The 15,096-nt window shown below is 36.7% G+C and overlaps 1 protein-coding gene across 1 annotated transcript; it reads left to right on the plus strand.

Annotated features, from left to right (window-relative positions):
• Positions 1-446: 446 nt before the first annotated feature.
• On the plus strand, positions 447-4,499 carry LOC117303174 (UPF0691 protein C9orf116 homolog). Its single transcript, XM_033787304.1, has 4 exons — positions 447-563; positions 1,495-1,630; positions 2,515-2,648; positions 3,381-4,499. Exons 1-4 carry the CDS (start codon positions 525-527, stop codon positions 3,447-3,449), a joined length of 378 nt encoding a protein of 125 aa, XP_033643195.1. The 5' UTR covers positions 447-524; the 3' UTR covers positions 3,450-4,499.
• Positions 4,500-15,096: the final 10,597 nt, after the last annotated feature.

The following is a 15,096-nucleotide window of genomic DNA, read 5'->3' on the forward strand; positions in this document are numbered from 1 at the left end:
TTGTTTGACAGCTAGCCGCGTGCGTTGTTGATGATGCGAGTATTTTGTTTTCTTCCACAAAGACAAAGTTTAATACTTATATAGTAAAAATTAATTAGTTCATCATTGATTATTAAACATTGAAATATTTATTAACTTGTAAAGAAATCTTTTTCAATTCAATACTTCATTTAATAGAGAGGACTTTTGGCATACACATTGACAAATTCTATTGGTTGAATCTTTACACGGACCACATCTACAATTCGCTATTCACTGCCCTTAGGTCAAAGTTCAAAAACATTGGAATTGAATAGCAGGTATACATTACACTGTTTACCCGTACGAGCCAGTTGGAATTGTGACGTCATGTCTTCCCCGGCCAACCCTCCATGGCAACAACGATAAACATTGCCAAAACTCGTGAGATCGGAAATTTTCGGAAAGTGAAAAGCAAAATTATAGCCGCCGCGCAACAACACCGGTCGACATCAACAGATTGTTGAAGTTAAAATTACAAAGAAATTTCAAGATAAATTACAGAAATGGCAGCAGCAGACAATAGACTGACTCTTCCAGAAGAGGTATGGCTAAATTTATTATCAAGTATTTCATTCTTGGTTTGCCTTTTCTTACTTGTTTTGTGTTGTGTTTTCGAAATTTTGAAAGATTTCTGTATCCTGCCACCATGATTTTTAACTCATTTTCACCTGAAGGAAAATCTCATCGGACTAACTTTTAGTCTAGATTTTAAAGATTGAAATTGAAGCATCTGTTTTAAAAATTTTAGAATTAGTTTGGTTAGAATTAATAATAAGACTAGAGAGTGAACACAATTAAAGTTAACTTGAAAATTAAACACTTAAAATTTTAAGTTAAGTTTATGGATCCTTTAACAATTTTAAAAGTTTAAATAATGTACAATTTTCAATTATGAATAAAAAAGTATTAGCAGGAAACTGAAATGTTTCTGAAAGTTAGCCTTACAAACAGTATAGTTGCGATAACGTAACCCTCCTTCCGACGTCGACAGGAGGGTTACATTATCGCAACTCACATAGGCCCGTATGGGTTGTATGCTAGTATTACAAAACTTATGCCCGGTTCTGATCAGTATTTACTACTTCCTTGGGAATATGTAGCGATTTGCTATCAATATCTACTTTCGCACTGATTAAATGGATTGTAAATAAAAGAGTTGATTGACTCTGCTGAGTACATGTCAACTTATTTGCGACAACTGTAGTGTATCGTATATGTAACACTCTTCGGTGGGAGGAGGATTACGATTATCGCAACTTATGTCACATTGTTTAATTTTTTGAGTGAATTGTTTTGTTTGCAAATTTGTGCTGAAAGTTCCGTAGAATTGAATAAGTTGCATTCAGTCAGGTTTCATAAAAATTTAATCATTTTAATGTTCCTATTCTTCTACAGGCATTCAAATGTTGATGTTAATATAATAATGTGATGACTATTCTCTTTAATTATTGACTCTTATTTATTTGTCACCAGATGCAGAATCCACTTGTTGAGGGAACGAACCAATTGCCAGACCCAACACAGACAGCACCTGCTGTGAGGCCACAGAATGAGAACACATCGGACTATTACCACACCAAGAACATTCCTGACAGATTTGAGCACCCAGGTGAGGCTGTGAAAGCAGGGATAAAAGCAACAAGACACTTCTACTAATAGTGTACAAGTTACAAATATTGACTGCTTCGAGTGCTACGGTTAAAACTACGACCCCTAATGTGATACTGCTGGAGCATTCTGTTTTGGAAAATGGAACAGTCCAGGGATCACCAAGGGAGTCAGACTTTTAACAACATAGCCCTCAAAGCAGTCAATATTTGTTTTATCTCACCCCAACAGACTATTCATCATCCCCGTAAACATAACGTTCGGATGTGTAGTTCGGATACACATATGCACAACTGATTGGGTTGGGTTCGAGGTGGGTAAACAAGATGTATGCGTACTACTGCGTGCACCATGTGATAGTATTCGGACTATCACATGGCAAACGACGATCACACAGCCCCCGCGTTTCTATTAAACTAAGACATATCATGTGCTGCGCTCTAAACCAATGAAAAGGCAGAATGTTTGTAAGGGGTGTTAAATTAGAGATACGTGTGTTGTTAATCTTGTTGGTGAAGGTTTGGGATTAACTTAAAACCTCTTTCCCACTGTATGTCTGTAGCCAGCCACTGTCTTTTCTACAGGTATTTTCATGATAAATGTGCCACCATTGTGTTCGACCTAGTTCCTCCTATCAGTATCAGCAGGGACCATATAAAGCTGTTTACCCTTAAGCAAATTTGTGTGCTTACTGTAGCAGAAAAACATGCATGCTAAGCATAAATGTATTCCACCATGATAAGAGAAGGTAAAGTGCCGACAGGTTAATCGGGAGGTCGTTGCTTCAAATCCTGCTCTAGGACATTTGTCTTCGTTCAGCTCATTACAATTTTTGTTTGGCAATTGTTCTAAATTCTCTCTATTTTGTTTGTTTCTCCTTCACAGAGTGCTTTGAAGGGTATGAGAGCAAGCCACAGAACCCTATGTACAGAACGACCAACATGACCTATGGAAATAAGAAACCTACAGTACACACCATGCCCACCACCTTCAGAGCAAGGTCGCAAAAATTCTCAGTGGTAAGTTCTGGGGAAAAAAAAGATTTAATTGTGACTTTTTTACCCAGTTCACTGCGGGATTGAAGAAAAACCTTTTCCTGTTACCCATGCGGGAGTATTTTCAGTCGACAGGCAACTTTTTTTCTAGCCATTCTTCCTCCTGAAGAGAATCAGAGCATACTGATTAAAATTGTGTGTTGTCAACCACCTGCTCTTTTAAGAGCCACTACTCAAAAGAGATTTACACTTGGTGCTACTCAGACCATGCAAAGTTTCAAACTTACTCATTTATAATTTGTTTTGTCAATGATACTCTGTTGGGACACCCACATACAATGCATTGACATTTGCACTTACGATCACAATTCCCCGCTTATTTGCAAGCGCCAAATTTCTGCGCTAGCCTTATAAGGGTAAAATGCCTAGCAATGTGGAGTACGCACAAGATTCGCCGCTAACCCTTGAAATACGCTTGCTGTAAGCACATAATTCCCTGCTTCCGTAAGCGCCGGTTCTGTGCTAAACGGTTAGCAGAGCAATGAAATTGGGCCCTGTGAGCACATAATTTCATGGTAAACATGAATTTGGGCCCTGGTCTTCTTTAGGCACAGATCCGTTGTTTGTTTGCTGTTCCTTTTGACTGGGGCCACCAGCTGTAAGAAATCACTGTTGACCAACCCAGTTGATAGACCACCATAAACTTAAGAAACTAACGAAGCTATTTTCTCTCTTTTATTTTATTATCTTGTACAGCATCTTGGTACATGTGGCATGTATCGCAATGAAGGTCTAAACACAGCTCTGGATGAAAACAAGGTCTGATGACGAAGAGGCGACCAACCAGCGTAATTTTTTAATTGGTCTGAACGCCGTGTTTCAGCCATACTCAGCAGGCACATGTGTACACTACCAAAAAGGCCAGCATTATAGCTTGAGAATTGTTGACTGCCAAGAAAGTAAGGTTCCATCTTTCTGGTCATCTCTCGCTGAATTAGATTGTGAATTAAGATACCTACTAGCTGAATCACTCGCAAGGAGAATTGGATGATGTCATATTACTCATAATTATACAGTTATTAACCCTAGCCGCGCCACAGGTCAATTTAATCAGAAAAACTCCTCAGAATTCTTTACGAAGAAACGTGAGTATTCTGAAGCTTCTGGTTCAATCACACCGTGATCAGAGACAAACAAGTATCAGAATGCTTCGAGATTAACTCTGTACCCACTTTAACATTTTCGAATCGCTTATTGGCAGGGCCGATTAAATCACTCATATTTACATCGATTTTTCAACACACCAGGAAAGTTGATCCCGACTGAAGGCTCAATCAAGTTCAGAGCTCCAAACTAACATCTTGAAGCAATACTTTTAGTGACTAAGACCCAATTTCATGGAGCTGTTGAAGCAGAAAATATTGCTGAAATTTATTTTGCTAAGCAAAAACAAGCAAGGTACCAGTCACATGGTACTTGTGACATGGTATTTTGGTTAAGCAGCCGAATTGGGCCCCTGCAGAGTCGGACAACTAAAATGTAAATTTAAGCGGCTTTTTTTAAAATGATGAACATGTGCAGTCGTTCCAGACATACATTGTTTGCTGAGTTTGGTTTGAACGAATTGTAAATTACCTGTATGTAAATAGCGAATAACAAATTCTTTTACTTCTTTATTAAACTGTTTGTAAATATGTTGACAATGTTGTTTTTTACCACTAAATGCAATGGGTTTCTTGTTTTTTGTTTTTTTATCATTTAATTGTATCCACCATTTTCAGAATAATGTAACAAAAATTGCAATAAAATTATCCGTCCATTCTGTGAACTGAAAACCTGCACCTTTTGAAATTTAACTCTGTTTTTTTTTTTAAACGAACATATTTGTAACTTATTGGCAATTTCCGATAATTTCCCAAGTTTTGTGTCAATTTGCTTCAAATGATAATAGTAAAGCTTGACTTATCATTATTGTTAGAAGTGGAATGTTTAAATTACCTTTTTTATTATATAATGAAATGCTACTTTTCTTCCATAATTGTCAATAAATGCAATGATTTATCAACTGGAACGAACTCATATCTTATAATTTTGTCGTCTGCTTAAGAGACATTTTGTTGTTCTAACATAAATCGAAAGCTTTCTCTATAAACCCCTTTGTATACATCACAAGGTCCAACAGCACCCTCATAGAAGGTCTAAGAGTTTTGCGTGGTTTATCCTACATGATAAGTACATAGCAGGGGGAGTCCCCCTCCCCAACCGGACCCAAATACGTGTATCAGGGATGAGATTGTTCAGACTTTTGGCTGAATTCAGACTTTATGTCAGCCTGGAGAAGGAAATCAGACAATAACTTTTTCCACAAATAAAGAAATCCTGCTCATTGGTCTACTTCTCTAGTGCTTTGGATACTGTTTCCAAAAAGCTTCTTTGAATCTATACACGAAGGTAGAAATGGCATCATTTCAATATACCTTTGAATTTGTATCCTAGTTTCAGACCTTTTCATTAGTAATGACTCTCACCCCTGATGTATACGGCTATGCAGCATCTAGAGGTCAAAGGAAGACCTTTTTCATTGGCTAAGAGTTTGGCGTTCTATACCCTGCATAATAAGTAGTAGGGGGAGCCCCCCCCCCCACCTGAAACAATATTTGTCAATGCTCTTATTGATACACTCTTCACCTGACCCCTAACCCTCACCCCAAGCCCCTAAAAATGTTCTGCCAAGCACACATTAGCAGATACTGTACAGTCACATACTACATGAGAAATTGTACTTTGTGCGGTTAAAGGGAAGGTACATGTTTGGTAATCAGTCAAAACAAATACTGTATAGCTTAAAAACTGACTTGGTAACGAGCATTGGAGAGCTGTTGATAGTATAAAACTTTGTGAAAAACAGCCCCCTCCGAAGAAGCAAAGATTTTGAAATAGGGGTAATTTCTCACTAAAATAACAAAAGACTTGAGTCTTTTATTCCTATCTGAAAGCACACATCATTTTCTCCTAACTCCGATGACTGATTGAGCTCAAATGTTCACATGTTTGTTATTTTATGCATGTTTTAAGATACACCAAGTGAGAACACTGGTCTTTAACAGTTATCAATAGTGTACCTTCCCTAGGGAAGGTACACGTTTTCTAATTGTCAAAGACCAGTCTTCTCACTTAGTGTATCCCCTCATAACCATAAAATAACAAACATGTGAAAATTTGGGCTCAATCGGTCATCAAAGCTGCGAGAAAATAATGAAAGAAAAAACACCCTGGTTGGACAAAGTTGTGTGCTTTCAGATTAGAATGAAAGACTTCTAGCTAAAAGTCTTTTATTAGTTTATGGAGAAATTACCTTTTTTTCTCAAAAACTACGTTACTTCAGAGGGAGTCGTTTCCCACAATGTTTTAAGCTATCAACAGCTCTCCAATGCTTGTTACCAAGTCAGTTTTTAAGTTAATATTTGTTTTGAGTAATTACCAAACGTGTACCTTCCCTTTAAGCATGTCATATGACATTAGGGCCCATTCGAGACTAGAGGTGGGACGGGAGTTGTAACTCAAACCTGAATATTCATTCAGAGACAATGATACTGGAGGCTACAAAGTTACAAGTTAAATTAACAACGCCGCACCTTATTTATTTTATAGAGTTACAAATGTTTTGGACATTTTGATAATAAGTAGTTATGACAATTATGTTTTAAGACATGGGAATAAATAATGACTTTTGATTATCATTTCAGGAAAGGACTATTTTACAATCTGAACAGAATCACAATGAACAGAATTTATAAATACATGTACACCAACATGAACCACCCCAATATTATTCATAGGCAATTTAATCTTCTTAAAGACACTGGACACTATTGGTAATTGTCAAAGACTAGCCTTCACAGTTGGTGTATCTCAACATATGCATAAAATAACAAACCTGTGAAAATTTGAGCTCAATCGGTCATCGAACTTGCGAGATAATAATGAAAGAAAAAAACACCCTTGTCACACGTAGTTGTGTGCGTTTAGATGGTTGATTTCGAGACCTTAACTTGAGGTCTCGAAATCAAGTTCGTGGAAAATTACTTCTTTCTCGAAAACTACGGCACTTCAGAGAGGGAGCCGTTTCTCACAATGTTTTAGACCATCAACCTCTCCCCATTACTCGTCACCAAGAAAGGTTCTACGCTAATAATTATTTTGAGTAATTACCAATAGTGTCCACTGCCTTTAAAGGTACTGGGCAGATCCATTTGGTAATAGTCAAAGAAAGACCAGTATTCTCACTTGGTGTATCCCAACACATGCATAAATTACCAAATCTTTGAAAATTGAGTCAATTGGTCATCAAAGTTGCAAGAAAATATTAAAGGGAAAACAGCCATGTTGCACGTGTGCTTTCAGATGCCTGAGAAAGGCTTCAGGTCTGAAGTCTCTCGCAGGTTTAAATATTTTAGTGAGAAATAACCTCTTTCTTAAAAATAACGTTATGTGAGTTGTTTCTCACAATGTTTTAGGCTATAAATAGCTCTCCGTTGGTTTTTACAAGTAAATTTTTATGCTAGTATATTTTGAGTAATTACTAAGCGTGTTAAGTGCCTTTAAAGCTTGCTGGGATGTTTTTGTAATGGGACAATGTTGTGGAACTTTTCATTTGTGCATTTTTAACCGTCTCATAGAGGGAGGGGGCAAGAGGGGACTATGGTACCAGTTTTTGTCCTTCTGGAGGTTGCTATAAAAGCTTGCCCGACCCATGTGATGTAGCAACTCTGTCTAAAGTCTGGGAAACCTAGTTTGAGTGTTCACTTAGTGACTAATCAGACATTATTTAAATCCAACTGGATTATGGCTCATAGTTAGACCTTTTTAAAAATGAAACGTATTTTTGTTTGTTCTTGGATGCTGTGAAAAAGTAGACACAGTTTTCATCCCATAAAGCCCATATCGCACTTGACATTTCCAACTTAACACTCACTGTACAGAATGATTAATTTACTCGTTATGTCTGCTGCCACCTAGTGTCCACTGAAACTGGCCCATTTAAAGTTAAAGTCATTCCAAAGTGTGCTTTACTAGCCCTACACAAACTATAATTCTAAGTTATTCAACATGTATAAAGAACATATTAGTTTAATAAATAATTATGATGGCACTTTATAAGCTTACCCTTTACCCTTTAAATATAATATCTGTAATATTTACAAGGAATATCATCCATTAAACGATGGACTATGTGAGGTGAGCACGATTTCATGGTTCTGCTTATATTACCATAGCCAACGAATTGGTGCTAAGTAAGGAAGCAGAGAATTTTTATGTCAAGGGCATTTCGTAGGTAAGCAGGTTATGTTTGTTTGTGCGCACTCCAAGGTCCAATTTCATAAAGCCTGTAAGCATAAAAACTTGCTAAGCACAAAAAATCTGGCTTAACAGAAACTGTTAACAAGCCATAAAGTTTACTTTGTTGCAACTAGTGCTCCACTCATCTTTTGCTTAGCAAAGAAATTTGCTAAGCATTATTTTTTGCTTTTATAACAGCTTTATGAATATGGGTCCAGGTTACAAGGCATTCTTCGCTTTCCACAGCCAGTGCAAAAATTTGGCACTTAACCTTGTAAGTAAAGAATGGTGATTGCAAGTACAAAATTTGCCGATAAGCAGAGCCAAGAAATTGGGCCCAACTAAGTTTACAATTAGTTGCACATGTATGTAAATATGTTTACACATAGTATTTTTTCATTCAAAGTATTTTAAAGGGCACAATATTGTTCAAAACACTTTCAACAAAAAAATTGAGGAGATAGTGAAAATAGCAATGGAAGGAATGTACAAATTAAGGTATTGCTAATTCATAAAATATAACAAACGAAAACCACTTCATTTTTGTCTTCAGACAACAGAAATCTCCACTCCTTTTGAACATTTTAACAAATACAAATCATAGAAATATAAATCATTTGAAAATTATTCACAAATGAAAATTCTTTGGCTTCCTAGAATATCCTAGTTGTGATAGATGTTAAATTTACATCAGGGATAAAGAATATTCATTTGGGTTTTGACCCATATACACCGATGTCCGTTAGCACTGTATACCCGAGTTCTGTGGTAAAAAAATTGCTGGCATATTACCGAGTTGCGATTAAAGAAAGGTTGCATTATGTAGATTTGCGACCCAGTGATGGACAGATGTGATGGACACATCCATAATAATAAGTGTTTACTTGGTTATTTCAATAGATCTCAGCAGTTGTTTAGACTAATGTAAGGGATTATTTCATTCAATAACTTAAACACACACACACGCACAAAGTAGCAAGCTTCCGTTCCAGGGTACCAAACTGGCTAATGCTTTGACATAACATCCTTCAGACCCACTCCACCATCGGGAAAATGACAGGAGCGAAGAAAAAACCTGACATAAAAATTATGGAGTGCATAATAGGCTCACATTTCCCTAAGACTGTAGCCAACAGTTGCTATGTACCACGATTCAAGGAAAGCTTTTGTATAGAAACCTCCAGATAAGCAAACCCCGATACCATTATGCCATACACATCCATTCAGAATTGTGTATGGGTGTTCACTGCCACTTAGGTTACTAAGCAAAAGCTTGCTCCTAATCATGTTATATATAGCAACTGTGTCTCGATAGTCTGAGGAATTCAAATTTAAGTGGTAACTTGTGATCAAGCATGTCAATGCACCAGACATTATTCAAAATTAGCACGCAAATGGTCTGGTCCAAGGATGTGAAACTCTAGTGTGGACTTATCCACTGTAAAGCCAAGTTTGAAAATGTATACTCAGTTGATCGTTTTGGGGTTATTTATTCAGAAAAGAAGGAAGATGATCATTCCCCCTCATTAAAAAAAAAATGATTGAGTTACTTTTGAATCCAAGGAGGAATGAGCCAGGACTAAAAATGTTGGCTTTGGACAACTTCGAACTCCGAGTATGGGTAAATCAGATCAATCGTTAAAAGAATTTTATCTGTCAAAAACAGTTTGAACTGCTTGGTTGTCTGAAAGTATGATCAATTTGATGCAAAGGCAATTGCTTCCATGCCCCCTGGTCATTGCCTTAGTGCCCTTGAAATGATCCAAGGTAGAAATTTACAATTTCCTCATAGGGTGCCCTTTACCAAGGAGAATATGCCTTGGTGCCCTTGCCCTTTCAAAAACGAAGCAGCTACAGAGCTACTAAGCACCAACATTTGCTTAGCATGGAATTTTGGACTTGATAAAAACAGAATTACCAACCAAATTTCTACGGGATTTTCAGGCTAAGCAAACAACAGCTGAATACAGTACCAAGCAATATGAAAGAAATGGAAATGTTGTTGGTGATCCTGTTTTTTATCAAGGAAGAAGTTTCATGCTAAGCACCACTTTGTGCTTAGAATAGCAGCGCTATGAAATTGGGTCCTGCAGTCCAACAGATTCAAAGACATGAAGTTGGATTTTGATGGGTTGTGGTTGAAAGGGTACACCAGGCACCAATCTTATCCGCTGAATCTCTATTCAAACTTGAATAGATAAGAGAATATCCCAGTAATGCCCCACAAATTCTACACGGTGCTCAGATGAATTCCGTTGCAAACGACACACATGAGTACTTCATAAAAGAAATTATCTTAAAAAAGTTACAGACTTCAACAGGAATGCACATACAATGAAGAGTCCATCAAAGATACAATTCAGGTCATCCTACTTTCAAAAGAAATTCTAAAACCACAAGTAAACATAATCTGAAAGTCTGTCGCCAATTCTGCGAAGATTCCCACACCTCCCCAGCCCCTAAGTCAACATTTTAGAGTGCCAGCTAGGTTCAAATTGAGATCATTTGACCCTTCACTTGAGTGTTCAGTTGACATCGGCTATCAGCCACTCTGGTCAAATTGTGGCAACCTTTATGATTTTTTTTTTTTCTCTGGGAAAGAAATGGTATCTAAGACTTAAATAGGGTCTGGCAAAGGCATGAGAATTTCGTTTTTCTGGTGGATTTGTCTGATAGAATTGTATCTGTTCCTTAACTGTGAATGAGGAATGAGGTCATGGATAACCTAATCTCCAGGTAAATTTTGACCTCTCAGATTATGCTAAATCAGTCTTCTTTTTGTTGCGCCTTGAGTGCTTACATAGGTGGATATATTGCGCTTTACAAGTATGCAACTTCTTCCGCCAAGAGTCAAAACACTTACGCAGCCATTTCACTTTTTGCAAATAGTAACAATAAATTAAGTCATCTAAATTTGTTAGCTGTTACGACTTTGCAATATATAATTATATTTTTATCGTTGGCAAGGGTTTTGTTTTACACATCTTTTGATGACAGTTTTTATACTTTTGTTTTAACCTTGACAGCCCCTGACCAACTTGTTATCATTGTGTATCTAAAGTCTTAAAAACAAGAAATTGTTTGTTTTTGTTATTTTATTTAATAATTTGTGCGACGTCTCTCTAGGTCCTTCGGTTGTGCAAGTGTAATACTTTGCTACAGTAGATCATAAATACTCACATGTAATTAACCTGTTGCTCCCCAGAGTGTACACTAAACGGTTGGTTAAAGGAAAACTTGTTTCCATCTTTGTAATTTTCAATAAATACACCAAATAAATACAACCACCCACCGAGCATTTCAGATACATATTATAAATAGAGTAAAAACACCAACAACCAATTGACAATTTGTTAGTATATGTTTACGGTGTCTAAATTAGGCATGTTTCAATTGCAACAATTAAAATATTAGCAAACTTTAATCTTCAAACACCATTTTTCCCAGCCTTGACCAACAAATTCAGATGAAAATATTTCTCCCGAGAGTTGGTACTTTTAGCAACTTTTTAATCAGTGAGATTTCATAATGAAATAAATAAATTAATTTATATGATTAACCAATTCTATTTTGTACATTTATTAATTGCCCTAAGTATCCTGCTCAGGCCTGACACAGCATGGATGCCACAGGCCTCTGCTGACCCTCGTCTCAATGTGGCCCTTCAAATATTTTCCTCACAGACTTTAAGAATATACCGTTGAAGTGCCCAGTGTAAAGTGAAAAATGGCCTTGCCCTCTCAGAATAGATATTCCAGACCTGTATCCTGTATCCATTGCGTCATTCCATCACCATATAATATTAATAATAATAAGACATTTGTAAAGCGCCTAATGCAAAAGCCTCTAAGCGCATAAAAGAAACAATAAAGTAAACAATTAGAGAAAGATACAAGATACAAATAGGCAAATACAAAAAAGAAGCTTTAAACAAATGAGTTTTCAACAGGGACTTAAAACATTGTAAAGTATTAGCTTGGCGAAAAGTATTAGCTTGCAGGAAGACTATTCCAAAGAAACGGTGCGGCGTAAGAAAAAGATCTGTGGCCATAAAAAATGCAAGAAGCTCTAGTAGCAGAAAGCAATGACTGTTGAGATGATCGTAAAGTCCGAGTAGGGGAATAATGATGAACAAGTTCAGATAAATAAGCAGGAGATTGACATGTTTGAGCCTTGAAACTTAACAGAAGAATTTTGTAAACTGTTCGAAACTTAACTGGGAACCAATGCAATTGCATTAGTACAGGTGTAATATGGTGAGAACGAGGCAGACAAGAAACGAGGCGAGCAGCAGTGTTCTGTGCACGTTGAATTTTAGCAAGATCTTTATCGGGGAGTCCATACAGAAGTATTGTATAATACTCTCCTGGTACTCACTAAAGGCATCCAGGGCTTGATTTCACAAAGAGTTAAAGGCAGTGGACACTATTGGTAATTACTCAAAATAGTTATTACCATAAAACCTTCCTTAGTGACGAGTAATGGGGAAAGGTTGATGGTATAAAACATTGTGAGAAACGGCTCCCTCTGAAGTGCCATAGTTTTCGAGTAAGAAGTAATTTTCCACGAATTTGATTTCGAGACCTCAGATTTAGAACTTGAGGTCTCAAAATCAACCATCTCAACGCACACAACTTCGTGTGACAAGGGTGTTTTCTTCTTTTATTATTATCTCGCAACTTTGATGACCAATTGAGCTCAAAGTTTCACAGGTTAGTTATTTTATGCATATGCTGTGATACACCAACTGTGAAGGCTAGTCTTTGACAATTACCAATAGTGTCCAGTGTCTTTAAGACTAGTATTATCTCTAGTTACTCCTCCTAACTTAGGACTAGCCATTCTTTTTTTCATACCTCCTAAGACTGGTCCTAAGTTAGGACTAGTCCAAACTCTTTGTGAAATCGACCCTTGGACACCTTGGGTAAATCTCAAAGACCAGTATTCTCACTTAGTGCAAGAGATTAATTAAAGAAAAACACCCTTGTTGAACAAATTTGTGAGCCCGCAGATGCCTAATAAAAGGGTTAAGGCCTGAAGTTTTTTATTATTTGAGTGAATAATTACCTTTCTCAAAAACTACGTACTTCAGAGGCAGCCGTTTCTCATCAACAGCTCTCCATTGCTCATTACCAAGTATGTTTTTATGCTAACAAGTATACTGATTAATTATCAAGAGTCTCCGGTGCCTTTAAGTTTTGTTAAATGAAAACAAGCACGAGGAATAATGACTACATCTAGCTTTGGTTTGGTTTATCAACTCAAATTAGAGACAGAGACAAGACTGACACACCATGAGGAGGTCAACTGTCAAGACTGGTCTGCTTTGGTCAATAGAGGCCACTCTTCATATATCACAGTCTACAAACTTGTAAAAACAAAACAATGATTGGACACTGGACACCTTAAGCATTATTGTCAAAGACCACTATTCTCACTAGGTATATCCCAACATGCATACAATAAAAAAACAGTGTAAAATTGGTCTTAATTGGTCATTCAAGTTGCAAGGGAATGATAAAAGAAAAAACACCCCTATTGCACAAATTTGCATTATAAAAGGCTGTCCAATTCAAGCCTGACTGAAGGATTTTATTTTTTCGAGTGAGAAATTGTACATGTACTATCAACAGCTCTCCATTGCTCATTACCAAGAAAACTTTTATGCTAATAGTTATTTTGAGTAGTAACCTATAGTGTCCAGTGCCTTTGGCACTGGACACTATTGGTAATTACTCAAAATAATTCTTACTTAGTAACAAGCCATGGAGAGCTGTTGACAGTATAAAACATTGTGAGAAACAGCTCCCTCTGAAATAACATAGCTTTCGAGAAAGAAGTAATTTTCCACGAATTTGATTTCGAGACCAATTGCGTTCAAATTTTCACAGTTTTATTTTATGCGTACAATGTAGATGTTGAGATACACCTAGAGAGAAGACTGGTCTTTGAAACTAACCTATAGTGTCCAGTCCTAAAAAGTATGGGCTTCAAATTGAGATGTGTACATTGGCAAAGGTTTATACACATGTAGAGGCTCTAAGGTCAACTTTTATTTGATACTCTTCCAGAGTGAAATTTGAAACTTGGAGTCACTGGATGCTGACAAAAAATAAGATTTTACCTTCCACACCACCATTTTTGTTATTCAAATAAAATGTCCCAGCCTCTGATATTTTGGTTGGATATCATGGAAACTCAGAACTTAATCAAGAACAAAATTCCACGCACAAATGTACATACAATTTGAAATGAGACAAATTAAAAGTTAACAAATTCTCACGGGAAGGGTGTAAAAAACGATGGATCTGTACACCACTTTAGGGTAATGCAAAGATACTTGTTTTTTACACATTTTTCATAATGACTGAATAGCCTATTTAAAGGCAGTGGACACTATTGGTAATTACTCATAATAATTATAAAACCTTACTTGGTCATGGGTAATGGGGAGAGGTTGATAGTATAAAACATTGTGAGAAACGGCTCCCTCTGAAGTGACGTAGTTTTTGAGAAAGAAGTAACTTTCCACGAATTTGATTTTGAGACCTCAAGTTTAGAATTTGAGGTCTCGAAATCAAGCATTTGAAAGCACACAACTACGTGTGACAAGGGTGTTTTTTCTTTCTTAGTTATCTCGCAACTTTGACGACCAATCGAGCTCAAATTTTCACAGGTTTGTTATTTTATGCATTTATGTTGAGATACACCAAGTGAGAGGACTGGTCTTTGACAATTACCAATAGTGTCCACTGTCTTTAACAGATGTTAATTTACGCATCCAGGATAAAGAATAAAATTTGGATAGTACCTTTACAACGTTGTGTATAAAGCACTGTATACTGATACTTTATTTGAAAATGAGAGCATCAAAATAGAACATTACCTTTTACCTTTCTGGACACTATTGGTAATCGTCAAAGACCAGTCTTCTCACTTGCTGTACATGTATCTCAACATATGCATAAAATAACAAACCTGTGAACATTTGAGCTCAATTGGTCGTCGAAGTTGCGAGATAATAATGAAAGAAAAAACACCCTTGTCACATAGTTGTGTGCGTTTAGATGCTCGGTTTCGAGACCTCAAATTCTAAATCTGAGGTCTCAAAATCAAATTCGTGAAAAATTAC

The sequence above is a fragment of the Asterias rubens genome, chromosome 2 (assembly GCF_902459465.1).
Source record: "Asterias rubens chromosome 2, eAstRub1.3, whole genome shotgun sequence".
Taxonomy (NCBI): domain Eukaryota; kingdom Metazoa; phylum Echinodermata; class Asteroidea; order Forcipulatida; family Asteriidae; genus Asterias; species Asterias rubens.

What these genes read in the sequence shown, in the direction of transcription:
- LOC117303174 (XM_033787304.1), top strand. Translation starts at nt 525, where the DNA reads ATGGCAGCAGCAGACAATAGACTGACTCTTCCAGAAGAG. An exon ending in GACTGACTCTTCCAGAAGAG is followed by an intron (nt 564 to 1,494) that starts GTATGGCTAAAT and finishes ATTTGTCACCAG; the next exon opens with ATGCAGAATCCACTTGTTGA. An exon ending in TGACAGATTTGAGCACCCAG is followed by an intron (nt 1,631 to 2,514) that starts GTGAGGCTGTGA and finishes TCTCCTTCACAG; the next exon opens with AGTGCTTTGAAGGGTATGAG.